The sequence below is a fragment of the Lagopus leucura genome, unplaced genomic scaffold (genome assembly GCF_019238085.1).
Source record: "Lagopus leucura isolate 7727_CA_CO unplaced genomic scaffold, USGS_WTPT01 Super-Scaffold_100015, whole genome shotgun sequence".
NCBI lineage: Eukaryota > Metazoa > Chordata > Aves > Galliformes > Phasianidae > Lagopus > Lagopus leucura.
In genome coordinates this window covers 8,353,991-8,381,030 of record NW_024962269.1, presented here as the reverse complement: position 1 = coordinate 8,381,030, position 27,040 = coordinate 8,353,991, and the positions used below count along the sequence as shown (strand labels likewise).

The 27,040-nt window shown below is 43.1% G+C and overlaps 2 protein-coding genes, 1 long non-coding RNA gene and 1 other non-coding gene across 8 annotated transcripts in view; 1 reads left to right on the top strand and 3 right to left on the bottom strand.

Moving 5' to 3' along the window:
- Window positions 1-5,356, top strand: part of FSD2 (fibronectin type III and SPRY domain containing 2) — a 20,256-nt gene extending 14,900 nt beyond the window's left edge. For all 4 annotated transcript variants that reach the window (XM_042876142.1, XM_042876141.1, XM_042876140.1 and 1 more), the window contains 2 exons: window positions 1,489-1,665; window positions 3,876-5,356. In XM_042876142.1, coding sequence (XP_042732076.1) covers window positions 1,489-1,665; window positions 3,876-4,128 — 430 coding nt within the window. In that variant the 3' untranslated portion in view covers window positions 4,129-5,356. The remainder of the gene's footprint in view (window positions 1-1,488; window positions 1,666-3,875) is intronic.
- On the bottom strand, window positions 5,213-8,559 carry LOC122182668. The gene is made up of 4 exons (XR_006179910.1): window positions 8,457-8,559; window positions 7,867-8,061; window positions 6,198-6,472; window positions 5,213-5,987 (listed from the first exon to the last, which is right to left on the bottom strand). It is a non-coding gene; the product is annotated as an uncharacterized LOC122182668 (long non-coding RNA).
- On the bottom strand, window positions 8,193-8,323 carry LOC122182759. Its single transcript, XR_006179983.1, has one exon.
- Window positions 8,560-13,604: 5,045 nt separating the features above from the next.
- The window catches only part of PDE8A (phosphodiesterase 8A), a 108,677-nt gene continuing 95,241 nt past the window's right edge, over window positions 13,605-27,040 (bottom strand). Inside the window, exons 17-23 of one of the 2 annotated variants that reach the window (XM_042875596.1) lie at window positions 25,569-25,767; window positions 22,604-22,821; window positions 22,287-22,419; window positions 17,024-17,188; window positions 15,814-15,943; window positions 14,944-15,066; window positions 13,605-14,861 (exon numbers count right to left, since the gene is read on the bottom strand). In XM_042875596.1, the coding sequence (XP_042731530.1) occupies window positions 14,957-15,066; window positions 15,814-15,943; window positions 17,024-17,188; window positions 22,287-22,419; window positions 22,604-22,821; window positions 25,569-25,767 (955 nt within the window). In that variant the 3' untranslated portion in view covers window positions 13,605-14,861; window positions 14,944-14,956. Of the gene's footprint in view, window positions 15,067-15,813; window positions 15,944-17,023; window positions 17,189-22,286; window positions 22,420-22,603; window positions 22,822-25,568; window positions 25,768-27,040 lie in introns of both variants that reach the window. The other variant, XM_042875595.1, reaches the window with a different exon arrangement.

Below are 27,040 nucleotides of genomic sequence, written 5' to 3'. Positions count from 1 at the left end.
TGCAGACCGCTCTTCCGCTCTCCGTTGCGTTCTGCCACTGCCCGGGGGGGGCGGGGGAGGAGCTCCCATGTTGAAATGATTAATACTTGCACAACAAAATTATATAGTAAACTCTTCTTTCTAAAGCCTGTGTGATCTCCAGCAGGCTCATATGCTTCTTAACCACACCAGCTCCTACAGGCTGATTCAGGTTCGCCTTGGTGGCTTTGCAACTCTCATTAGTATGGTAATATCTTGTTCACATATGTTTGTCATCCATTTTGCATCGTTCCTTTCAAGCTGTAGCAGCATAGCTTCTCTGAGTTTCAATTTCATCAACTTTTAATCTATTCCCACTACATCTACATGCACTTCTAGTGAACTGTACACTTAGTTACGTGATTGCTGCTGAGGTGGCACAAAGTACAGTCTGCACTTGCTGTTCCCATCCTCATCATGCTGAATTCAGTACCACTTGCAGGCAGATGAGCTCAGAGTGTTCCAGCAACAACCTTTGTCTTTTTAATTTACATCCCTACATGATCCTACCACAAAAATGTACAGGCTGTGACTCTGCATCCAAAACTTTAGCAGTGTTTTGAAACCTGCTATGCCCTGTGATGCAGCAATGACGGTTAATACAAATACCCTGTGTAATTTTCCTAAAGCAGAATTGGGATGTAGTCTTATAGGATTCAAGTTGCCCTCTTACATTGAGATAGGGTGTTTACAAAGATGATCAGGGGACTGGAGCACCTCCCCTATGAAGACAGGCTGAGGGAGCTGGGCTTGTTCAGCCTGGAGAAAAGAAGGCTGAGGGGTGACCTCATTGCAGCCTTTCAATACCTAAAGGAAGCCTACAAAGAAGAGGGGAATCAACTCTTTGAAAGGGTTGATAACTGCAGGACAAGAGGAAATGGTTTTAAGTTGAGGGAGAGGAGATTTAGCTTGGATGTCAGGGAGAAATTCTTTACAGAGAGAGTGGTGAGCTGCTGGAACAGCTGCCCAGAGAGGTTGTGGATGCCCCGTCCCTGGAGGTGTTCAAGGCCAGATTGGATGGGGCCCTGGGGAGCCTGGTCTAGTACTGAATTGCTACAGTGTTTCATTTCTGATGGTAGGTGACATAGGTGACACTTAAGTCCTGGATTCTGTGGGAAGAAAAAAAGCACATAGACTTTTTTCTCCTTCTACACTGGGGTTCACCAAAGCACTCTTTTCCCCAGAAATCTCAGGCAGCACAGGATTCTATTCCTCCTATTCTTGAAAGTGCCCAGGGTGTTAATTCATACAAAACTACCCAAAAGTAAAATAGAGTAGGAATCACAAAGAAACCTGCAGGTCGTGTGTCAGGTCCTCAGCATGCGAACTTCACTTTACTGAAAAACTCATGCTGTGCTGCTACGGAAACAATTAACATGGCTTCCATTATTGATATGCAACACCCAGGTACACTACATAGCTAGCACTGCGAAGAGTTCCTGCCAGAGCATATTCCTGTCTCTCTCACAGGTGTATCGGGATCCTGGGCAGTCTGATCCCTTTTCCAGGAAAGCATTACTGGGAAGTGGAAGCTGAGGAAGATACAGAATACAGAGTTGGCGTGGCTTTTGAAAACACTCCAAGACATGGTTATCTGGGGGCAAACAACTCATCCTGGTGCATGAGACACATCATCACACCATCAAGGTAAGGGACATGCAGGCTACATTTCTCCTATAGGATACCTTCTACATGTACACCTGCAGGCTGAGCAGCAAAGAACTCTTCCCTGTGAGAGGCAAAAATCAAAACGCAGGTCAAACACTCAAACTGGGGTCTGTGATTATTTCTACCACTGGCACTGTGAATTAGTGTTGGAATGATTCTGAAACTTTTAAGCAAATCCTACTGCTTTGCACCATTCTCACATTGAAAGGAGCAGTCCCAGGAACAAATCTGGATACATTCCATTACAGAAGTTACTATAAAAGCCTTGTTAGGTCACTGAAATCCCATTGGGAAGACAACCAGTAGTAAGTCCATGTCACCTAAAAAGTACTTACCTGGATAAAACCATTCGTAGGAAACATTTTCATATCCTCCTTCTGGAGGTAGCCAACCCAACAGCCATGCCTGCATGCAGAAATGCCAGAACTCCCTCTTGCCTCAGCTGCATCCACTGGCCCTACCCTGGGCAATGACAACTGAGTTAGCATCACCTTTGTGTGTATGTGTGATTTGGGCACACCGTGAAGCATCTAGGAGCAAGAAAACAAGTTCCATACCAAACAACGTAGTAATTCTACTGCCTCAGCCTGCAACGGCACTCAGACTGCAAGTGTTACCAGTGTGGTGCTGGGTCCCCTTGAACAAGGCACTGAGTGCCCCAGCACACACATTATCAGCAGATGGTAATGATGACACAGCATGGTACCAGTGCTTCCAGTCCTCTGTCTGTTGGTATGTAGGGAGAGTTTTAGATGTAGCTCAGTTGTCTAGAGCACACATTCCCAGATGCCTGCTGCTCACAGCTCCCCAGCCATTGGCCTGCTGCATAACCAAAGTTCTTAGCAATGCTGACATTTGCCTCCCACACAGCAAGAAACGCTGCTTAATGAGGGAGACCAAACCCACTGAAGTTAATGACTCTCCCATACACTGCAGGAAGGCTAATTTAATTTCTTTGCTACAATGATCTAAGAGGTACATTGAGGTTTGCTCTTACTCTTGTGGAGCAATAAGCATGGACTTCAGGGAGGAGAAAACAGGGCCAGGCTGTTGTTCTGTTTGAGTCACTGTCATACGCATTTCTGCAGGGAAATTTTCTAAGGTTTGTGCTGTGTGGGTGGAAGAGGTGGTTAGTGAAGCAGCCGGTCCCTGTGAAATACCAGAAAACTTGCTTTACTGAATAAATCTTCTCGTTTCTCCCAGAACAGTACATGTTCCCATAAAAGACTCATATTTTTGGGTGCAGCGTACAACACTAGGGACAGCTGATTGAGTAACTGTTAAAGGATCCTGGCATTACTCAGTGACTACATGGGGAAGAAAAGGGCTACCCTCATGACAAAGCAGTTATGTACAGAGCATCCTCCTAGCCTCCATTAGTACAAAGGACAGGAATCATGATTAGAGGTCACCTTCCAGTAACTGAAGACTGGAAAGTCCCTATCAACACCACCCTGGCTGAGCAACGTGAAGTATTGTAGGAAAAGCAGCCAGAAATGTCATTTAGAGAACAGGGTTTGAAATACGACATCAAATAGCCTGGAGGATGCAGAGTCACACTGAGTCAGCCAGCCTCTGCCTGAGGGATTATATTCCCTCACTGCTGCTGCAGTCTGAGGGCGTAAGCGTTTCCAGTTCCTGTGTCTTTGGCAGGAAAGAGGGCTCAGTACCACAGGCCCTAGAGAGTAAGTGGGCGGCACTTCAGGGCCTGGAAGGACAGCACTGAGTCATCTCATCAATTCTCTCCTTGGCTGCACCTAAAACTATGAAGCTGCAAGACTTAAGAGAAGACAAGCATTGCTTTGGGGAAGGCCTAACTGGCCTGGCAGAGCACAGCTTCTTCGCAGAGGAAAGGACATCTTCAGATAAAGCTCAGTAGCTGGGAAAAATGGAAAGTCCCTTTGACCTTGTCCTGTCCTAAGTGACAGTACCTGCTCATTTTCAGCCAGGTGTGGATACGAAGGCCTGTTATGTGGGTGAGGCAGGCACATCTGAGCAAGGGGATAAGGCTGTGTGGAAAAGCAGTGAACAGCGTTCTCAGCAGAGTGGATGGGAATGGGGCATAAAGATGAGATACGTGGAAAGGATAGGACTGTCTTCACCATGCATGCAAAACAAGAAAACAGACCCTGAAACATGCCTGTGCACAGAGTGCATGAGGTATTTTTGACTGTGTTTCTTGCCCACAGGCACAAGTATGAATTCCTGCACAGTGGGATGACACCAGACATCAGAATTACTGTTCCCCCCACAAAGATTGGTATCCTGCTGGACTATGAAAGCTACAGACTGTCATTTTACAATGCTGATATTGCCCAGCACCTTTACACATTCAACTCACACTTTCAGCATTATGTCCATCCCTGCTTTGCTTTGGAAACACCTGGTACCCTAAAGGTACATACTGGTATTACAGTACCTCCATGGACTGCCCTCCTATAAGACTGTGTTCTTCAACAGTCCTATCCACACGTAACACACGCTGAGAAATTCTCTCTTTCAGCATTGTCCCATCACACTCCCTAAAATCCAGCTCTATCCCAAGACAGCAAAGCATCCCTGACCCAAACAATCTGCCAGGCCTAGGCCCTTGGACAATTTTATCTTATCTTAGGCAGCATTTTAGAAGAAAAACATTACGGTCGCAAGACTCATCAGCACCCTGGAGCTATTTGCAGAATTCTTCAGGGTTAGAAGCAGATACCATCCTTCCCACAAGTGACACCAAGCAGCAGTGACAGATGCATTACTGGTTCTCCCAATACCCATTTTATATTTAGGGAACTCTCTGTTCCACAGCAATCATTAACTACACTCGTGTCTTCTGAAAAGCAAAAAATTCAACAAAAAGCCAAAACAGCAAAAGGCACAATCACTATACAGATGCTAGACAAAACTGAAAACACTCTAGCCATGAAGCTGATCTTACAATCAAGTACTCTTGTTGGTACACAGTCTGCACAAGATAATCAACTACACCTCCCCTGCGTGTGAACTGTTAGCACATACCATAAACAGCAGGAAGATTGAAACAATGATGCTTACTGAGATAATCAAGCATGCCATAAAGTTTCAAACATGAAAACAAACAAAAAAACATCCTTGCCCAATGCCCATACTTCTCATTTATTTATCTAGGGAAAAAGCAAAAAACCAAAATCACATGGGTGCCTTTTGCAGTGCTTAGCTGCCCATACACAAAAGTCTGAATCATCCTTTCTTACTTTTTTGGTGGCCATCCTCACCTCTGCCTTGCTATGTTCTCCACTCACAAATTCTTCCCCCACTCCTCAGCACCAAGAGCTTTTAATCTCTGATGCTGTGCCCCTGAAGCTTCAGGCCACCATTGTATGCTGACAGTAGCAGTGCTGGCCCAGTGCTCCACCAGAACATCCTTGTTTAGACCTTATTTCCAGATTCCAGACAGTTGGACTGGTACTACCTGTCAAGCGGGTTTGTCTAGCTCTCAACAGCCTCACTTGTGGGTGTCAAAATGACCAGTATTTAAGCAAGAGTCATTAACAGATAGCTTTTCAACAGATTTATTGTACATTCATTACAAAAATAATTGGTTGAAATTTTCTATTCTAGGGGTTTGTCAGGAACAGATTGTCTCTACAGTAGACATGGTTCTTATAAATAAAGCTTGGCAAAATTTAGATTTGATGTAGAACTGTGTGCCAAAAGCTTGTCTGTTTTTCTCCAAATAGCTGAGAAATTAAGAGAAGAAATGCATTTCCCCAAAATAAGTTTTGAAGAAACCATGAAAACAGGAGTGGAATATGCTCTTACAGCAGTGATTAGTACCTTCTTCACTTGAATACTGACTTGCAGCTTGGAAAACTAAACGAGTTTAGCAGCACTGAACTATGCAAATATAGCTTCATTTGTAGCCCACCAAGAATTCACAGACTTCCAAGACAGAAAAGTGCTGTTATGACTATCTTGTCCAACCTCCTATGAGGAAGGTCAATTTCAATGCCTTGCAATGAGCACAACTTGTGTCTCCTACAAACAGGTGACTAAGCCTGCAATCACTGTAGGCTGCAATCACATAGGGCACAAGGTGGCCAGGTGAGCAATGCTAACATACTGAAAGGCTGTACCAGAGAATAGCAGCTAAAGTGTACAGTGAACAAAGTGGTCAGAAAGCACCACACCACTGGGTTGTTTTAACACCTTTTTTTCCCTTCAATTAAAAACGTATGCCTTGATTTAAGGTCCAGCTTCCAAACAGTGGAGCATATTTAACCTTTATCTGCCAAAACTGAACGCCACGCTCTTTACAATGAGAGAAAGACCTGCAAAAATAAAACAAAAACACACAAGTATCAGAGCAGAGGCATCAGGAGAACAGCAGGACTGACAGTCCTCAAGGACACCTTTAGTACACAAAGACTGCCAAGTCAATGAAGCCATTCTGATGAAAGCCTACATTGTGTTGACCCTCTGAATGGCCCCACAGCATCACTCTCCACCCACAGCTTTCATCTCAGGTGTTTAAACTGTACCTGTATTCTGGCTCCAGAATGAGCTGCTCATCTCTGATGTTACAGTAACCCAGACAACCACCTCACAGGTGCGCTGCAAGGACTGATTTGCTGAGCCAGCTATGAGGTACTTGCACACTGTGCAACTGAGTCTCTAAGGGTAACAAACAGCTCTGCCACTATGTTGCTGGCTCAATGAATCTGCAGATCACAGGAGCAGCCAGCTTTTCAGAGCAGGACTCAGTGGTCATCACCAGGGATGGCATATGAGACTGCTAAGGCAGCAACAGAAATATCTGAAAAAAGAACAAATAAGCAATCATCAGGTGCCAAGCTAAAAAAAAAAAAAAAAAAAAAAAGCTTGCATGTTTGTTTAATAAAAGCTTCACCTGTCAGCTGCAACCCAAGCATTTACTCTCCTAGGAACCTCAACCTTGTCACTTAAATATTTACACAGCAAAGAAAAAGGACTGAACAATTCTTTAAAACCAGCTGTAACTGTAAATTACCATTATATACATCCTTTACAAAGAGGCCACCATTTCCATTACAGGGTCTACTGATCAGATCAGTAAGGCACCCAAGCTGCAATTACAGAATCACAGAATATCCTGAGTTGGAAGAGGCCCACAAGGATCATCGAGTCCAACTCCTGGCTCCATGCAGGACCATTCAGAATTCAAGCCCCACACTTGAAAGCAATGTCCAAACACTTCTTGAACTCCAGCAGCTAGCTTAATGAACTACAGCCGTGACCACTGCCCTAGAGAGCTTATCTTCTGAAACTCTGGCTCACTGCTGAACTAGACCACATGAAACAACAAACGCCCATTAAGAACGAGTCGCTCTCTGACAATTAGTCATGTGCTGTAGGACATGTTTTTTCCTGTAGCTGTTGGCGTTTTTCTTTCTGTTCCTTTGATTACATGTATTTGCTGGCAGAGAAAAAATTCATCTTCAGTGAAACATGGAGGCTCATGCCTAAAGCTCTGGCACTGGCTGCTCAAATACCACAGGCTGCCCCAACCTGTAGCAGTGATCTAATTCATCCCTGCAGAGGCCGCAAGAGCAGCAGGAACAGCCAAAGGACAGAATACCAACCACACCTCACCCAGCAGCTAACTGGGACCTTGCCAGGGCCATCTACAGACTCCCAGGTTTACAAGTTATACTCAATCCCTTTTATCATGGACAAAAAGGCCAGAAGGCAATGCTGAACTAGCCTTATGTACCTAGCAAGAATCATATTTGGCTTGTGGTGTGTCTCTGTACAGAACAGAGAACAAAACAGAAAAAACATCCATTAAAACCACAGTGCTGTCTGAAGAGAGGAGAAAGAAGCAGGATCTGAAACTCTGCTGCAAGCTGCCAGCATCTCCTGAAAGCACAGAGCTGGCTGGAGTCGTTCTCCCTCAGAGCTGTTACTTCTGTCTCAGCCAGAGGGCTAAGTCAATAGCGCAGTTCTGCTACTGATTTGATTTGTTGTCTGGACTGCTTTTAGGCACTGCTGGGATTCTTTCAAGGCCCCTTGTTCTCTCACATCCTGCAGTAACACACAAGCAGGACAGACAAGGTAATCCAGGCACTGTAGCACAAGAAGGACTTAAATCCAGTCAGGAGTCTCAGCCTCACGCTGAAAACAACAGCGTTTCCTCTCCTGTGAAGAGGAACATCTTAAAATCCGGGGTACCTTTGCATCCGGAGACACGAAGCACTTCGGAGCACTCTTCCCACTCCCCTCGGTTCAGCACGCCAGCACACACGGCTGCCACTGGAGGGCATCACGCCTACGGGGCACGGCTGCCCGCAGGTTCGCCCCAGCCGAGCGGAGCCGACCTCGGAGCCGCCCAGCTGGGTACCGCGTCCCGTCCTTTCTCGGTCCGTCCTGGAGCCGGGAACAAAGGGGCAAACGCACACGGCTGAAGCGGCATCACAGGAGCGGCCGCGGCGGCTCTGGAAGTTTTGTTCCGACCCCTCCCCACCCCGCCAGCTCGTTCCCTCTGCTTACCGCCAGAGCCTTGTAGGTGGAGGAAGCAGGCCCTGCCCTTACCTCGCGGGCAGGCCTTGTTCTCCCACCGTTTCATTTTGGAGGATAGTATCAGCGGGGTCGGCACGAGGGCACCGTCTCCACTTTCTTAGTCCTCCGGTACAACACCGGGAGAAGCGCTGCGGCACCCGGGGGCTGGCTGTTCTCTCGCCGGGGCCTGGCCACAGGGCTTGGGAGGAGGCTCCCTACCCCGCTCCCCCGTGCTCAACCCCCCCTGCGCAGCTTTCACTTACATTTCCAGCAGCAAGAAGCGCCGCTCACGGGCCGCGCCGCCATGACACACAGCGTCACGCGCCCGCTCCGCAGCGCCGCCATTTCCTGAGGGCTGCACGGCGCTTCCGGGCACGGCGAGGGCGGTGCCTTCAGGCACCGAATAAACGTGGCGTCATCGCCGACCCGGGGCGCATGCGTGATGGCGGGCGGGGCGTTGAGGTTCGGCTGGCGGGGTGCTGTAGATGTTAGCGTACGATGAAGTTTTCTCTGTGATGCTGACTGGAAATGAAAGGAAGCCGCCCTTTGCAGCTCGTGTTCTAGAAACGTTACAGCAAAAGCAGCATAAAAACCGCTTTGCAGTACTGAGCCAGACTTAAACGTGTTGCTGCTATTCACTTAACAAATGTTAGGTGTGTGCTCTCCTGCGGTTCAAAAAATGCTCGTTTATTTAAAACAGCTTATTTTAAAAGAAAATTTTTTTTGTTGTTGTTGGTTTTTTTGTTTTTTTGGTTTTTTTTTTTTTTTTTTTTTTTTTTTTGTTTTTTTTTCTTTGGTTCCTAGCTTGATAGAGAGGAAAAAACTTATCTTTCTGCCCTTGGCTTTCAGCAGTTTGTTAAGGCAGGACAGCATATTTGCACAAAGCCTGCCAGCATGGATTTTAGGGGCTGCTCAATCAGCTCTGGGGCTTGGTTACATGATAAGAAGAGTTTCACTCTGCTTTGATGATGTCCTGAAAACTGTCTATTCACTGGATTCTCTCTCCACGACCCCCCCCAAAAGCTGTGTCTGATGTGACGCATGCCGTTCCCTGTCTAGGCCCCGGCTCTACGTGTTGGCTGGGCACTTTGCCTGTCTCCTAGCACTTACTCTGATGCTGTATCATTGCAGCCTTACTTATGGGAAGCAGTGTCTGAAATGGTTGGCACCACCCAGCGCTGGAGACAGGACTCTTTGTGCATGGTACTAGCACTGTGTTCAATGTGAGCCTCACTGAAATTCAGAGGAAAGAGTGAGGGATGTGTTTCTGCCTTCCCAGGAGCTCTGACCTGCAGCTCTATAAAGCATCAGTGGCTAACTACTATGAAATCATCTGCTCTTCAATTTCCTCTTATTTTTTTGAAAAATTGGTACAGTTCAAGCCCATGCCCTCACAGCAGCCTGGCAGCTGCCAGGTCTAGGCCAGGAAAAAGGAATTTTCCTATAAAGAAAAAAAAACCTGAAGAAAAAATATTAGTAGAAAAAAGAAAAAAAAAAAAAAAAAAGTAGGCATTAAAGGACAGTTCCTGGTGGAAAAGCAATACTCCTTGCATGTTTCATACTACAGACACCAAGAGAAGCTTGTCAAGCATATTCCACATATTCCATTTCATCTTCCAGCTGAAGACCTGACACACACACACAGCCTCCTCTGAAGATCTGCAGGATCACCAGGATAACATTGTTCTGCTTGGTTACAAGCTGTGCTGCACACTGAACTTGGCACTCAGCACCCTCAGGGCGAGCTCTGAGCTAATGGAATGAGAGCTAAGGAAGGACTGATATCAGAGACTACTTTGCAATATTAAATACACAGGACCAACTTCTCATTTGAATGATTGCACAGTGGCTAACTTCCTCCTTTCATTCCAAACGCAGGCAGTCACCCTCTTCACTTCTTTCTAAGATTGAACATTGGTGTGCTGTTCAACCTCAGGGGATGTGTATGTGATTAAAGGATGAGGTAACTTCTGTTAATTACCACAATCTGAACTAAGATGAGTTTTAGCTCCAGTAATGACTCTTGCCACTCGAGGGGGGGAGCAAGCAACCCAAGAAAGGAGTTGATTCAGACTTGAACAAGTGTCCATGGCCACTTGCATTTGCTACTACAACCTCGCAGGCAGAGGTACATGCAAACACTCCTGAACTTCAGTTTGCATGTGGGAGAACAATATAGAACACCTTGCATACATGTATACCCCGCAGGCAGCAGCAACGCGCTGCTCACAGCCTGCGTCACATAACTATGCTTGCTTTCTCCTCGCTGTGGATGTCAGCATAAGGCTTCCAGCCATTATGGGGTGTTTTTCCAGGCTCACTTTAACTTCAGTCAGAAAAAAGGAGACCTTATTGTTCTGAAAGGGAAAAAGTAGAATACAGGAAGATGAGAATCCTTTCCCTGACCCGAGAAACACTGTTAGACCAGAGGCTGGCTTGAAGTTCCGGGAGCTGAAGGGCATTTAGAAGCCTCAAGGCCATCTTGCTTAGTAGCTCTGAATCCTTTAAAAGCCTTTTAAATTCAGTTGCCTTCCTCGTTACAGAGGATTCTAATACATAACCAGGCATGGTTAGCAAAGCTAAATTTGCTGGGGTTTGTTTGGGAAGTGTGGGAGGAGATTCTTAAAGATGTTAAATAAGGAAAGAAAATGAAAACACAGAACACTGCCCTAGTAATGTTCAAAGCAGGCAGCAAGAGAAAGCATTCAGAAACCCTTTGCCTGCAGAGCCATTGTTTCAGCAGAACAAAGAAATATGTGAAGCACCTGGACGTCCCCTTTGTTCTGAACCAGCAGTACCTGCTGCACAGGGATACGGCAGTAATTTAAAAGCTTGTTTCCTGCGTCCGAACACCACGTCAGGATGAAATGCAATCCATCCCACTCTCATTTAACGAACACCCCTGGCACCGCTGTACCTTGGAGGCATGATGTCACACACCAACAATTACTATTTATTTTGAAGTTGCAAACAGCTCCGAGACTTCAGAGTGCTGCACTCAGCCATGACTCAAACCTTCCTCGTCTCACGGAAGGACACAACTGCACTTTCCTTGTGCTGTTTCTGAGCATCCTGTGAGGGATTAGTAGATACTTAATTTTATTATCCTTTCTCCTCTTTTATGTAGGAATGGCTTTGTCATTGTTGAACACCTTCGCATTCATGACACATTTTCTTAAATGTCGTATCAATGATGTCTCTACTGAGACATAGCTACCAAGAAAAGCACTGGAAGAAAAACTAAGACATTCATTCAGTTTTGGGTGATTTTTAACTTATATACAGTCGTTGGGAAAACTGTAGTATGAAAACCAATTTCAGACTTGTGACAAGGTGTGTAATACTGTCTGGTTTCTCCTATTGGGGAAGCAGTTATTACCCAGAATTTTATACTTATCTCTTGAAAGGACCAAGATATTCATGCTAAAGAACAAACTTTTTTTTTTTTTTTTTTTAATTTACCAGATCAGAATAGTTCCAGGCTCACCTGAAAGCTAGTAACCTGATACCCAGGCTTAGGAGCAGTATGACCTGCTTGAAAATATGCAGCATGAAAAACAGCTAATAATTCTGAATGGCTCATTTAATGCTGAGTTGCTGAACCTTATTCAGTTTTAAAATGCACTGTAAGATTAAAACCCCAGAGGTGAATAAGAGCACTCCCCATCATCTCGGCTATGCTGGAATTTACTCTTGTATTAGCATTAAAGCAAGAATAAATGAAAAGTGTAGACACTAAGACTGCCGGCCTGCCTGAAATTTGGAATAATTTTAGATATGCTCTTCCAGTTTTCTCCATTGTTCTCCCTTCAACAGTGAAGGACCATCACTACATCATAAACCCCTGGTTCCTGTCCCAAGCAGAGCTCCATCACAGGGTGCCAGACTGGAAAAGCAAAAGGAAGGGAGTTTCAAACTTTAAGTACAATCTTTCTCTGGCAACAGCAAAATTCAGATGGACAACAGAATGAACAGAGCTGCATTCAGTGGCTGCAAATTATAGTTTTATGTTAAGTGAAATTATTATACACCAGTATGGGCATAAATCTATCTGATACAAAGGGCTGATGAGCATAGCTCTACATTCCAAGCAGTGGCATTAAAGATGCAGTGTGAAGTTCAGGGAATTAATCATATTGATCACTTCTTTTCAATGATGATTCAGCAGGCATTTTTTAAAGCAGATTAAATGAATTGCTTTCAAGCGTTCATTAATACAACCCAGAACATTAATAACTATGCTTATGAAGAAATATTTTTACTTCTTTCCTGCAGACATTCTCTGGACCCAAATGCTGTTGCTGTTCCTCTCTTATCCACTTTGTAGCTTTCCTCTGATGGAGCCTGAGAAGCCTCTCCTTGAACTAAGTACAGGAGCCTGCATGCAGAGGGAGAGAATAACACCAGGTAGCAAATGACAGCCAATTACAGTCGGTGCTTGTATATGGAAACAGACTGTGATACTGTCAGGAAAACACCACATCTGGCAGCCAACTCTCCCTCCTTTCATGTTCCCTTTGAGAGAGAATATTTGGTTTGTTTGTTTGTAAGTCCTCAACTGAAATCTGTCTGCTCTTTCAGTAATAATTTTCAGCAATTTGGAGGATCGACAGTGACCCCATAGCCTACACCCTAACTATAATCACTGAGATATTGCTAAGGTCTGGGTGCTTCTAAACAGAACCTGAGCCCCAGTGGGCTTGACAATATACAAGCACTGATGAACTAAAGGGAATTACAGAAGGGAATCCTCTATCTCCCAGCACCTAATCCAGACACCAAGCAGGAGGGGAGAACACATGAGCAGGGTGAGGGCAGCACTGGAAGAAAAGTACAATGCAAACACAAACAGTGAGGTACAGATGGTGGCAGCCCATGAATGTCAGAAGCTTGGAGATGAAGGACAAACACAGAAACAGGTAACAACAGGAGAAGCCACCTGTTCCTTTCTTACCTGCTTTAGGGCTCCAACTGCTGCAGTCCCTGAACCACTCCATCATCCACTTCTCCTCAGCTTGTGTTTCCTGAAGAATGGTTCAGAATGCCCCTTCTCTAAAGTCAGTCTGTTGCCTCTGAATTGACAATAGCAGTGATTCCTTCAGTGCTTTGGAAGTGCCTTCCTGCCTACAGGAAATGCTGACAGAATCCTCCCGTAGTCCTTCAGCGCAATACAGCCCAGCACAGTTGCAGCTCCGGTGTTGTCTCAGCACACGCGAGCCTTTGATGGATTTGCCAAGAGCAGGCTGCAGAGGGACTCACGGCCACGTACCACCTTTCAGCACCCTAACAACAATCCAACCCCCTCAGCTTCTCCCCTCCCCAGACAGCAATTATTTTCACAGGAATTCCATGCTTCTGTTAGCCTGCAAACTACAGAGTGCATATATATTCCAAATGAAATGGGTCGGACCTTGACGCTTCTTAAAATACACATTTTATTATTTTCTGGTGTTTGCTATGAAGGTTTCATTCAAATTGTGAAGGTACACAGCCTTTACAAACTTGTTGCATTAAACGTTTTTGTTGGTGGCTTTATTTTCTGTTTCTTTCATGGCGGAGGAAAATACATAGGCTATAAAATGTTGAAATTCGTTAGATGTGTAGTATCACCTCTTCATATATGCTGTGGAATGCTTTGTAGAAATACTATATAAAATAAGGCAGACTTTGACAGGGAATTCAGTCATAAAATTTCAAGGGAGAAAACAGAAAGTTCCAACATATTATTATCTTTTGTAGCCAAGGGAAGATCAGGTGGTCGTCACTGGTTTATGGGAGAACTACCGCGGTTCTGGTGCTCAGGATACATTTCTTGTTTATTCTACTATTCTCAAGTGAGACCTTTGCAATAAAACTTAATTTTAATTAACATAAATCAGACAATATTTAAACATACACATCTATCCTTACAGTGCAATAAAAATGTATCATTGTATAGTATTTGTATTTGCATTATGAAAATAAAAGGTCTGTACATCAATTAAATGTATATTAATGAGTATGAATCATGTAAATTTGTAATGCATCTAAAGTTGGCTTTGGCTTTTAAGTATTTATAAATTCATAGAAAATATTGAACATCTAACAAAATAAATAAAACATATCATTTTAATCATAGATGCTAACGATCAACCTCAAAAATTCTTGTGTTATTTTTTACATATGCTACTAAATTTCTTAAAGAGAACTCACTTTCAGTAGTGCTCAGAAGTGAATGATTGCACCTTCTGTGATGTGAAAAAATAGAGTACATCTATTTTTCATAGATCAGAAATTCCTTCATGGAGAGTTGCATTTTAAATGTCTGATTGTTCTATGTAACTGTCCTAAGTGCTTATAAAAAGCATGTAGCTTTCTCACAAAAGCTGTGAGTCACTATTAATAGGTATTTCTTCTTCACTTGCAGAGTTGAGGATTAACCAAAGTCTTCTGTTTCATATGGATTCTTCAAGGTCTTCCAGCTTCGCACACTGGTAAGAAGATAGCGCAAAACATGTTCACTAATAAACCCTCTTCAGTACAAGTACTGCAGCAATCCAGTGTAATTCCACTTGACAGGCTTATTTCGTTGGAGTCCACACATGGTAGTTTGTGGAAGTCAGCTGCTGACCTCATGTTCTCTTGAATTTGAAAGTTCCCCAAGCGCATGGGCTATCCTTACTGTAATACTGCAGAGACCGAAACATATCTCAAATCACATGGACAAAAGTGAGCTTGAATAAATATGCATCTGGTTAGTAAATTACACACCATAGTCTAATTGCTATTCTGGTGGTGGTGGTCGGAGGCTCCGCAGCTTCCTTTCATCTAATCCTTTCCAGTATTTAAAGTTATTATCCAGATGCTGCATCAAATTTGGCAGGTCTGCAAATGCTAGGGGAAAAAGGGCAGAGTGTATTTAGTTTGCAGGATTGGAATAGTCACATGATGCTGTCTGCTTAAATATCACTTAAATGTCCAGGCAACTGTGTTAAGTAGGAAAGCTTAAAGCTGTCATACTGCTACTTGAAATGTTTCTGGCTTTACAGCTCTCATCACTCATGGATCTTCCAAGGCTACTGAGAGCAGTTTTGAGAGTCTATTTAATACTGGTATTGCAAGCACCAGCAAAGGGACACCATTTTCCAGGAGGAGCATAACTAATTATGCTTGTAATTATCCTACTTCATCAAATCTCAGTCACATGTCATGATGTGGCATTTAGGAGAGTCACATTTCTGACCACTTCTACCACAGAGACAGTGCTTGGAAGGAAATAGTTGCTCCCCCAGGCATTTTCCAGACTGTAGAAATTTGTCTTGAAGAATAACTGATATCAACATGGACAAAATGGTTATGTCCAAAGAGCTCTCAGAGAGAAAGTGTTCTTTCCTCCATTTTCACAGAAGCAAGTTTAAAACTAAGAGAGTTAAACACTGCCTGAAACTGATACATTAAAGAGAAGCCAGGAGACGGTTTGTAGCAGGATCAAAATACTTCTAAGCAATAATGAAGTTATTAAGCTTACTTGAACTACAGGAATCTTCTCTTGTCTCCCATTTTCTTTAGGAGTCACAAGAGAACAATTCTATACCACAATAGCTTCAAACGTTTAGAAAAGATCTGTGGAATTTTGCTTACCATCCCAAGCATCAAACATATCAGTGATGAAGTAATCGATGAATGATATTTGGGACTTGGGGATGCTGCAAGTATTTCTGTCAAAAACTGGCATCACAACAGGTAAACCTTGCCTCTTTTCTTCATCAGTCTGCAAAGAACACTCTTGTGATTATTCTGTAACATTCCATTAACGGCTTCTTTGAGTGGCACTGACTAGAGCATGCAACTGCTAAATAAACAGAGAAACCTGAACAAACTGAAGAAGCAGCACTTCTTGGGCAGTTTTCAGCCAAACCACTGAACAGTGCCTTCTAATGTTTCCCACAAAGTGGCAAATTTACCTTCTGCATTTAACACACAGAGCTGCCCCTAAGTAACTGTGTGTTCCTGCTGTAAGTTATGACTGATTTGGATCTAGAACATGTGTCTGTTGTTAGCCTCTGACAGAAGCAGCATTTTGTACCCATCAGAGATGTCAAACTATCTTTATCTTCCTCTTTTTTCCCCCTTGAGGTACCAAAGCCCAACTCCAGTATTTGGTCTGTATCTGTAATAATGCCTGCCCCTTGTCCCTGTCTTCTCAAAACCTTTCTTCAGCATGGTTCACTAAGGTCTTAGAGCATTTTTTGGGCCGAGTGCTGCTCCCATGCTGACACTACAACCTGATAATCCTGTTCTTGGGACACAGCCAGCACACAGTAGGCAGAAGGCACCCTTTTGTGATGGGAACACGACAGGCAAAACAAAAAAAACCTCAAGTCGCAAACTGGAGAATTTGAAAGCTTAAGTTTTTCATAAGTGCACTGTAGATGTCAGCTTTCTTCTGTCTGAAGGTACCTAGTTGTATTGGCATGAGTAATTGTAGAATCATAGAGTCATCAAGGTTGGAAAGGATGTTCAAGATCATTCAGCCCAACTGTCCATCTACTACCAATACAACCCCACTAAATGCTATCCCTTAGTACCACATCTACACATTTTTTTTGCTCTCATTTTTGAGAGCCTTCTCCTTATCAACTATCATATCCCTTTCAGAACCGTTGTCTCACCATGTTTGACCTCCTCACCCACTGTTTGATAGTGAATATCCCATCATTTAAAAAAAAATAATGCATTTTTCATATTGCTTAATGCACCCTTAGGTGTTTTGGGACAGTGGCCATACATGCACATTTCTCTTCCCTTTTAAAGAGCCTGGAATTTCAGCAGCACTTTTTAGCTGCCTTACCTGTGCAAAGTACTCCTCAGAGATGCGTCCGGCCCACTCTATGCATTGCTCTATAGGTCTGCATGGATTGGAAATGTCTGCACACTTTATCAACATGCGTTTGATGAGGATGCGGTTTTCAGGAGACGTGAGAACATTTTTGATTGAATCCCCATCACCATTATTCTGCAACATTTGAGAATTAAAAGCAATCCATTAGCAAAAGCTCTGCATACCTACTCAAAAGCTTTGTGCCTTGGGAATGTTTTCAGATCCTATAAGGATCAGTGCCATTACTGACTACCGTATATGATGTCCAGCTGAATTCATAGGGGGTTATGAATATTAGCCACAGCTCCAGACTAGCACCGAACTCATTTCTGGATTCATTCACTGTCTTTGTGACAGATCTCTTGGGCATCTTTGGGCAAGTCACCTAATCCCTCTACGCCTTGTCTGCCTCCTTAAATGTGTGGTGAGGAGCCATTCATCACTGCACACATAGTGATGAGCACTATGTAGGCAGGAAATGTAATTCTCTGCTGAAACACAAGGATTAATGGACTTGCACATTAATAGTGGAACAGCTGGTTTAACAAAAAACGGACTGATCTGACATGCGTGGTCATCCTCTGCATGCAAACCTCATCACCATGAGCATCGATCATACTGACAGCACTGCTGCCTCAGGAGTCAGATCCCATGCTGCCTCCAGGTCCTCCTGCTCTGCCTTCCACCAGGGCCATGGGAGCCCACCAGTCTCCAACCTGACTGGAATTTGTGCTTTCTGAGAGTTTGTCAGTGTTACTAAAAACATACTCTGTACAGCCTCATCCTGCCTTTGCAAGTCTAGGAAAAGCTTCAGCCCACACACAGCTTATATTTGGTTCCCAGGCTGCATATACAGGTGTGGCAACAGTCCTCTATATTTGGAGCCAGAATCCAGCTAATATGAGTAAAGGCTCCAATAATCCAGATTTCAGAAAAAACACACATAAGGACGCCAGAGTTACTTGACTCTTCAAGGATGGGTAGAATATAGAAATTGACCACAAGGTCTCTTGTCTACTACTAACAAAAAAACTCTTTGGAGCAAGGAATTTATTAGGCTTGTCTCGCACCTAACAAGGTCTTGGTCTAAATGCAGTAAAGGAGTAACAGAAAGAAGTGTGATGCTGGTAAGAGAACAGTAAGACACCAGATCCTGCAATACTTGGTACAAAAAGGGAGGTACGAATCAGCTTCTACAAAGCAGCAGAAACATTCTGATCTTTTAATAGGATATATTTTTCAGAAGGAAGTTCTGGGGGAAAAAAAGTCCTTCCTGAAAAAAGAAAATCACAATTAATAATATAAACAGTATCATTTGGTAGGTGCTGGTTCAGAAACATCAGCTCCACATTTCCTACCAAAATTAGATTCTCAAATTTCTTGTTTTCCCTCATTTGTAGATACACGAAAGAGGAAGTACTGAGGAAACAAAGTGAGTTGCATAGATCTTCAAATACATGTAAAAATGATGTAAGAAAGTCAATGTAAAGTGATGGAAGCTCCAGAAACACAAGTAATGCATGAAAATGAAGCACTGAAAATAATGAGAGATCATTCAGCTAAGGACAGCAGATAATATCCTCCTAGGTGAGCCACCAGGAATGCAGAAAGGATGTTTGCTTCTGTGATCTGTTCAAACCAAGGCACAGCTCTGCTTGCTGGTTGCGGATGTCTTGGGAATAAAATGTGCTAACTGTGCTTCATCCCAGCATCCTGCTCAGAGTGCAGAGGCGTCTCTCCATGTCAGATGTTGGCTTCCTGTCATAGGCTTAGGTGACATCATGAAGGGAAATGGGAGGATAAAGGATGCTGGAGCTGGAAAGGATTTTTTTTTTCAATTTATGAAACAAAAGAAGAAAGGAAACAAACAGAGCAGCTTCTCAGCATGGCTCTTTGAACAAATATGTACAAAAATAATAAATAAAAAAATAAGTGGAACTGTCCCATTTGGAATACATGGTTGGCAGCTCAGCCTGCAAACATTACACTGAGTCACAGCCATGACTGGAAACAGGGCCAGGAAACACACACTGCTGCTGCAACCAGATATATGAACAGACTTGAAAAGGGATCTGTCAGAGTTGTTCTGCTGGTAACAAGCACAGCAAATGATTGGTTTCACCCACTCGCACATTACAGACCTTTTAGTAGGAACCTGCTGAACTGAGAAACTCCAAAATGAAAGAAGGAAAACATTTTGCTTCTCGGTTTCTCTAAAAATTACATTGCCTTTTTCTTCCCACTCTTAAGCAGGATTTGCTATGAATCGCAAATACCTCGTGGGGCAGATTATTCCCCTACAGCCCCTGGGGCTCACAGCCAGAATTAAACTTTGATTTCTACATGCAGCTGTCCTTACTTTTACTGTCTACCTGTACAGGCTGAAGCAGCAGCAGCAGCTACCCAGCTCTCTGTAGGCAGGAGGATGGATCCATCCAAAAAGCATGGAGCAACCACCCAGCTCTCTGTAACTGTCAACAAGAGAGATCCATCCATCTTTGGATGGATGCTGCAGCCCGCTTCTTGGGGCCACCTCGCTTGCTTGTAATCTACTAAGAATTATTCTCCCCTCTTTTTTATCGTGTTTGTTACAATCAAGGAACTGAGCAGAGAAGCATTTGCCCTCCTAATCTCCCACGCATTTTGCTGGCCTTACATTTCCATCAGAATATCCCAAAACAACAACAACAACAAAAACGTTTATGAGGCCCTCAAATATATGTGTGCATGCTACTTCTTAAAATTATCTTATCAATTAAAAAAAAAAAATCAAGTTCTGTGGAAACTTCCATGAATAAATAGGTATGTTTAAAAAAACTATCTACAGTGAAACAGCTTGACTGCCTACTGCTCCAGCTGTCGGCTAGCCGGCGGGCTGATGCTTCACATTAAAAGATTTTACTTAATACTGTTCACAACTGCCAGCTGAAATGGGTTGGTTGAAGTTCCCCCACCAGGTGTCCGCCTCAGGCAAAGATTTATATATTTTTTTCTGAAAATTGCAGTTTAAAATGATTTGGTGGCTTCTAAATATGAGGGTAGGAGAATTTATCAGCTCTTTCAAGCTGATGCTAAAATTGCTGCTGTTTCTTTCTTCTCTAAATACCCTCACATCTTCATGAGTGAGGACCTGGAATTGAGTTGGAGGGATGGTTTTGGGGTAAGCCACTCACCATCTCTGTGAAAAGCTGCTGGACATGTTACTAATATCAGGGAAAAAAACGTGGTTTGTGTAGATTCAGTAGGAATTGCTAGAGCCTGGGATTGAGCAGGACTCTTGCTGCAACTATAGTTCTTGGCTGTGCTGGAGCAGAAGCTGTCCAGGTTCAGATATTATAATTAAGAACAGGGAGCCTGCCTCTCCACTACTTGCAATAAACAAAACCTGCAGAAAAACAGCAGCAGGGAAGAAGAGGTTGTTACCTCTGCTATGAATGCAGAAGCAGAGAAGAAAATGAGTAGAGAGGCACAGAAATCCTGGGAACTCTGAGAGAATGCACTAGCAAGCCAACACTATTGGAAGAGGGAAGGAAGGCTGAAAAAGGAGGGATTTGTTGAGCGAGGAAGCTAGTGCTGGGAAATGGAGAAGGGAGAGAGGCAGAGTGAGAAGCCATGGAACAGAATGGTGGGTGAGAACTGAAAATGGTGTGACAAGCCAGTGGGCAGCAAAGGGATTCTAATGTGAGAGAAGACTGTCAGTGAAAAACAGAATCTGATGAAACATTTATGGCCTGACTGCATTGTAACATGCACAAATGTAAATGAAGCCATCAGATTGAAGAGATGGTGGTAGTTTTGTCATTTGGCAACTTCTGACAACAGCTTTACAATCTGAGCATGTATTTCATCATCCTTCCTTTTATTTGTAATAGGTAAGAGACCAACTGTGGTAACAAAGACTTAGCTGTTAAATGATCATTCTAAGGACAAGCATACGCACAGGCTAGTTCTGGTCTCCTCTAGGTTCTGGTAGCAGTGAATGGGCACTTGGAACAAAGTGTAGGTATTTCCTGGGCAATGAACACAAGGTCCAGTGCAGCACCCACAGAAATCAACAGTACTTGTCTGAGACTTTAAGCCACATTCTGCAACATAGAGCTATCTGGGAAAAATACTTCATAGCCACAGAATTAACAGCCTTTCTTCTACTTTAAGTCAGTAAAACCAGTATCCTACTACAACTCCATGTTCACAGAGTTCTCATTAGCATCACCAAGAGCCAAACACAAAGCTGATTCTAGCTTATTCTCTTGTGGGCAAGGGTACTCTCCTCCAGATAAGCTCCAGTCTGCTTCTGATGGGTGAGGTCTGTCCCTCTCCCACCTTCTGGTAACAAAAAGACTGCCCTACCCTCCCTGCACACAATAGTCATAAATGTGGCTTTCTAAAAAAACATGGTAAGAAAACACAGAAAACCATTACAGCTCCTACAGGACGTTGCCACTGTTGCAAACTTTATTATAACTATTCTGAAAATCTTCTCTTTGCAAAAACCATTCCAACAAAATTATATGCTACTCTTACTGGCAACAAAACTGCTGGCTGAAGCTGTTATTGAAACTGGTGTGGTTTTTTAGAATGAGTTCCTAACAGGCAATTTCATTGTGTCCATGGGGTTCCAGATGGCTATTGATTATGTCTATATGATATATAATGCCACTATCATCTATTTTAAAGATTAAAAAAGAAAGTAGGCAGAAAACCCATGAATGCTGCCAGGCAGCACTAAAAGCTGAGGGCCCTCGTTTCCACAGAATGCGCCATATGGCAGTCAATATACCTGCCCTTACTCTGCACCACCAGCATTCCCGTTGTGAGTGAGGGAGTAATTCAGCTTCTGTTCTGAAGCAAATCTCGGCACCTTTGCAGAAATGGCCAACAAGAACACCAAGTCTTTCCGCTAGCACTCTCCATAGGAGTGACTGGGTTCGTCAAAATGGCTTTTTCTACTGGGAATTATAGAGGCCAGGCTGCCCAAGCACATGGCTGGTTCTCATAAAACATCCCAGTGCTGCAGTAATAACAGGAACCAAGCAAGTCCCACTCATCTTCAAAGCTGTGCGATGATGATGTAAAAAGAGCATTCAAAGCCAGAGGCGAAAGACACATTTCTTATCTCTCTTTCTCCTTGTTTCTCATGAACTTTCTCAGAATATCACGTGGAGATTTCCTACTGCCAAGGGTTCCCAGTCCCTGCCTATTCATTTTAAGGAGGATTCGCATTGTTGCTTACCCCATTTTCTTCTAGCGCTGCCAAGGGTTTATTAATGCTGTTGACAAACTTGTTGACATGCTCAAAGTGCTTTGTCATTTCTGTTGCTAGGACCATGTCAATAATGGCTTGGCGAAGGGTTCGATACTCATTCCTGTTTAAAGAAGGAAACAATTAAGAATGCTGGCTGGTTCACAAAGGGCTGCTTGCTAAAACAAGCCTGTCTTAAAGACCACTTGTGTTGCTGAGAGGTGCCAGGGGAAGAAAGAATAGAAAGGCTTGGGTAGGCACAGAAGTGAGAGATGTCAGTGGGCAGACAAGACAGTGTTTAAGCTTACCTTTCCATGTTCTTAAATATATTGCATTTGTCATCCCGGGTGGTGAGCTGGAAAGCCAGGGCAGCATGATGGCTCTCCAGCACTGCGGTGTCATTGTAGAGAATTGCTAGCTCACTCCCAGCATTACACAGGAAAGAATTTGTTCTTCCTGGGTGATCCACATCATGGACTGTGGCAGCAATAAGTGCAGCAACTTCATCAATGGGATCCAAAGTTTGCTGAAAATAGAAGGATGCTTAGTTTTCCTGGCAGACTCGTTAGAAACGCTATTCTGTCCATAACGGTTAAGCCAAGTTGCTAAGGGAGAAAAGCCAGAACTCTGCAGATCAGTAATGGTCAGACATTCTAGTCAGAGCACTGGAAAATTCATTATAAGCTTTATTGAACACCATGTGACATTCTTGTCTTTTTGTGCCTCTTGAGTTTTGCCTTAGCCATACTTTTGATAAACTAAATTCAATTAATCAAATTAATGCAAAATAATAAATTAGTTTGTGGTTTCTAACAGCACTTAAACAGCCTTCACTCAGTTAGGGTATTTGGCTTGGAAAAAAAACTGGTATTGCTAAAGAGTATGCTATTGCTAGCAGACCATTTCATTTCTTTTGAAAACTGAATGTGCCCTAATCGTATTCCATTGATGTGTTGGCTAGGCTTGTGATTTGTAAAGAGTATTTCACATACGTCCAGTTCTGTAACAGTGTCTTGGGCTAATACAAAGTCTGGGCAGAATTCTTAACAGTTGATAACCTTAGAGAAATCGGACTGTCAGATTCAGATTCTCTTAGCACGGTGTACTCCATGTTTTCTGTCTAATCACACTGGTAATTCTTGTATGCTTCCTTATGTTTACTCTGTAATGAAATACAAAACTATTTGACTTGGAAGGTTTTATACTGCGATGTTTTAACGGTGCATTAATAACACAGAGGAGAAAAAGAACCAAACCCCTCAGGAATCTCTACGGTTCATCCACTCTGAAACTAGTCTTCATTCTGCACTTATGCCAATCATAAATGCAAAATACTTTTGTTAAAATTTTAATAAAAGAGACAGGAGCAGAAGTATTTCCAGCTGAATCTGGGAGCGGGACAGTTAATTCAAATTAGCTTGAGTTAAGGTCCGAATTCTCTGCTCCCTTTGAGAGCCTTCTGTACCATTGTACCATTGACTGTACCATTCACAGTGCTCAGATTTGGTAGATGAAAAGACTGTCCCTACGCTACCTTACTCTCTGAAATTAATGCAAAGACTTGACTTTGATGGAGCGAGGATATTATTCATTGAGGACTGCAAGAAGGGTCTTGTGCAGAACAAGAAAAGGCAAAGAAATATTTCTACCCTAGGTTCACAATTACAATTGTCTGAAATAGTCTCCTTTGTGTTAGCTGCTTCTTTCTTTCCGCTGCTACTCCTGGGATTGTACCTGAGGTATAAAGTTAGGGGCGAGGAATTGTAGAACAGGTTCTCCTGAGTGGGACAGACTGACCAGTGCTCAGTGTGAGAAAGACCTGTGCAGCTGGAAAGTAGCAAAAAACTGGAGAATACTTGAACTGCAGGACCACAGCAGTGCATCCCAAGCTTATTTCCTGAGTGTGACATAACAACCTTTGAAGGGATTTACAGTACCTTTACCTCCAACTTCAGGTCAAGGATTCTAACTTTGTCACATTAACTCCTATGCCACAGAAATGGAAATGATCCTGAGAATATTGCTTCAGTTTGGAAACCAGAAAGTTTTCCCACACAAGAGCTGAGTTCAATTTACTGAAGAAAAAATCTCAATGTGAATCTGACAGCAGAACTGTGCTTTCTGTATTTAACTTAAGCTGAACTCTGGACAGTGCAAAAGCAGCTGGGCTGTAACTCTGAGAAGATAAAAAGCAAATCTTGAACTTTGATTCTGCTCCTTCTTCTATTGCAACATTTTTTTCTTTTGCTATGCCTAAAGAGGAATGGAAATAACATTTTGGAAAAGGAGGAGGCAGTCATGTTTCTGTGGCATTGAGATGATTCCAGATCTTGTCTGTTTTTCACAGATATTCTTGGGAAAACCAGTTAAACCTCTGGCAAATAAGGGGCTGCAAATTTCTGAAGAAGTTCTATTCCCTCTTGGCATACAGTATATGAGTCAGCCTCTGGAGAGCACACTAATAAGATACAGCTCCAGGTTAAGAGACTTCAATTTTAATGAGCTGTCAGAAGCTTGTTTACAATCACAAATGTCTCAGCCAGGTGCCCATCACTAGCACTATCCTTAGGCAGGCCAATTCAGAGTAGGAATTTCCATCCAAAATCTTAACTTAGAAACATGTATTGCCATCGGTATACGTGCAGGCACTGCTTTAATTTGCCTTCTCACACTCCAGTCTGCCCTCTGGGCGTGAGAACAAAGGCTGTTCTGATTTATTCTGGTTGTCAGTGGCTCTAATACACCAGTGGGCATTATGGTACAAGGAACTTCAACAAGTAATCTGTTTCAACACTTCTCCAATGCAGTCTCTTTCAGCCTCAGGACATTTACTTCAGTGGGTAATACAGCTTTGGAAGCATTCAGCATATTTTAAGGCCTATATTGTTCCATGAGTTTTCCACAAAATTACCATCACAAGGCATGAGAAGTGACAGTTGTTAATCTGTATTTGAGCACCACAAAATAATTCAGTCATTAGCTCACCTATGTGAGAAAACTGAACGATGCCAGAAGTTTTGTTGTAAAAGGAGGCTCTCTTATTCTCTCATCAACAATGGCTCAGTTCCTATAGTACTACATAGTACCCACTGTTCCGCATACACCATATGGCAGACTCTAGAACTGATGTAAAGCAGCCCAGTTCTTTCACCAGAGCACTCAAACTGGTTGGCACTAGGCAGACATTTGAGTCTTGGCATCTTTTCCGAGAGATCTTCCTTTAATCCTGACTGCACTTCCCACCTATACTGTTTCTTATAGATGTGGACTTACCTTGACTCTTTCTTTAGACAAGAAATAAGCAGTGGCATGTAGCACATCTGCTGAATGGGTGGAATTATGATAGGAGTTGGAGGAATGGTAGTTAGCTTCAATAACTTGTAACCACGACCTCAGGGTTGATTCTGAGCAGTTCAGGAATTCACAGATTCCAAAGCGAGCAAATATTTTGAGACCCAGATAAACCAGAGGCCTGTGAAGAAAAACAAACAAAATTTTAAAACAAATGAGGTTGAAAGGGTATTACAGAGTGTGAATAGCACAACTCTACAGAGCTTTTTTAACCAAAGATGTGCCAGATCAGTATACAGATTTGCTTGCTACAGAACTTCAGAATCTTTTGCCTTCCTGTCACATGCCAACTCTCAGAACATGACAGTCCCTGACGGGTCTGAGAGCACTAAACAGGCTGTGTGTGCTGCTGTGTGTAGCAGCATTTTGGTACCTGGGGAGTCTCTGTTGGGTAAACACAGATTGCAGCCAAAACAAGACAAATCAGCATGTCCAGAACGCAGCACATGAGAAGAGGGAGGAGGTATTACTACTGCCAGTTTCCTAAGCCAGCTTGTGTACATTTAGGTTATGTACATGTACACCATGCAGTGCTGCAATCGCTATTCTTTCTGCTCTGTACAGCCGCTCCATTTCTTTTACACCAGCCACCTGAAGGCTTCTATTGCTCACCGACTTTGCATGCAGTAAAGGATGAGGTATTCTGGAAGCAGGTGAAAACAGGTGCTGGCTGGGATGTCACTGGGATGGCAGTGAGGTCGCCCTGCATGCCAGCTCATCAGCACCACGCAGCACAGTCAGAGGTCTCTCCAGGGCTCTGTGTCTGGGAACTGCATTGTCTCCTGCACTGAGCTTAGGGTTAATGAAATGTCTTGGCTTTATCAGTTTGTCTGCTTAGACTTGAAGGCAGTACTAATGATCTATTTGTAGACGTGATCCATTGAAGATCACCTTAATTTCCTTAGTAAATGAATTGCCTTTATTTAAAGGCAGCAGGAGGCAATCCTAATTATTATACCTTTAGTAAGCACATAGGCAGCAAAATGCCTCTTTTGTCCTCCTTTGGTCTATTCAAATCAATAAGAACAGAGAAACCTACCTGGTCACCTCATGCACGTTGCCTGAGACATAGAATTCTTTTAATGCAGTGAACACATTAAATGTTGTAAATTACAATGGCTAGATTAACTTTTTTTTTTTTTAATTACTTTATCTATAGTACTTCATTAGAAATGAAAGTGTGTCAAAGCAAAAACAAAACCAAAAAACCGTAATGAGATGATGCAAATCTCTTTACTTAGAAATCAGAAGTTAGATCACTTTATTAAGAAGAACAAAACCTCAATGTTTTGGGCTCATAAAACCACAGTCTAAAGTTGAAGTCTATATGTGTTAATGAAATGCCTTGGGATCTTGTTTTAAATATCTTTCAAAGCTCTTTTTGATCTGGGATT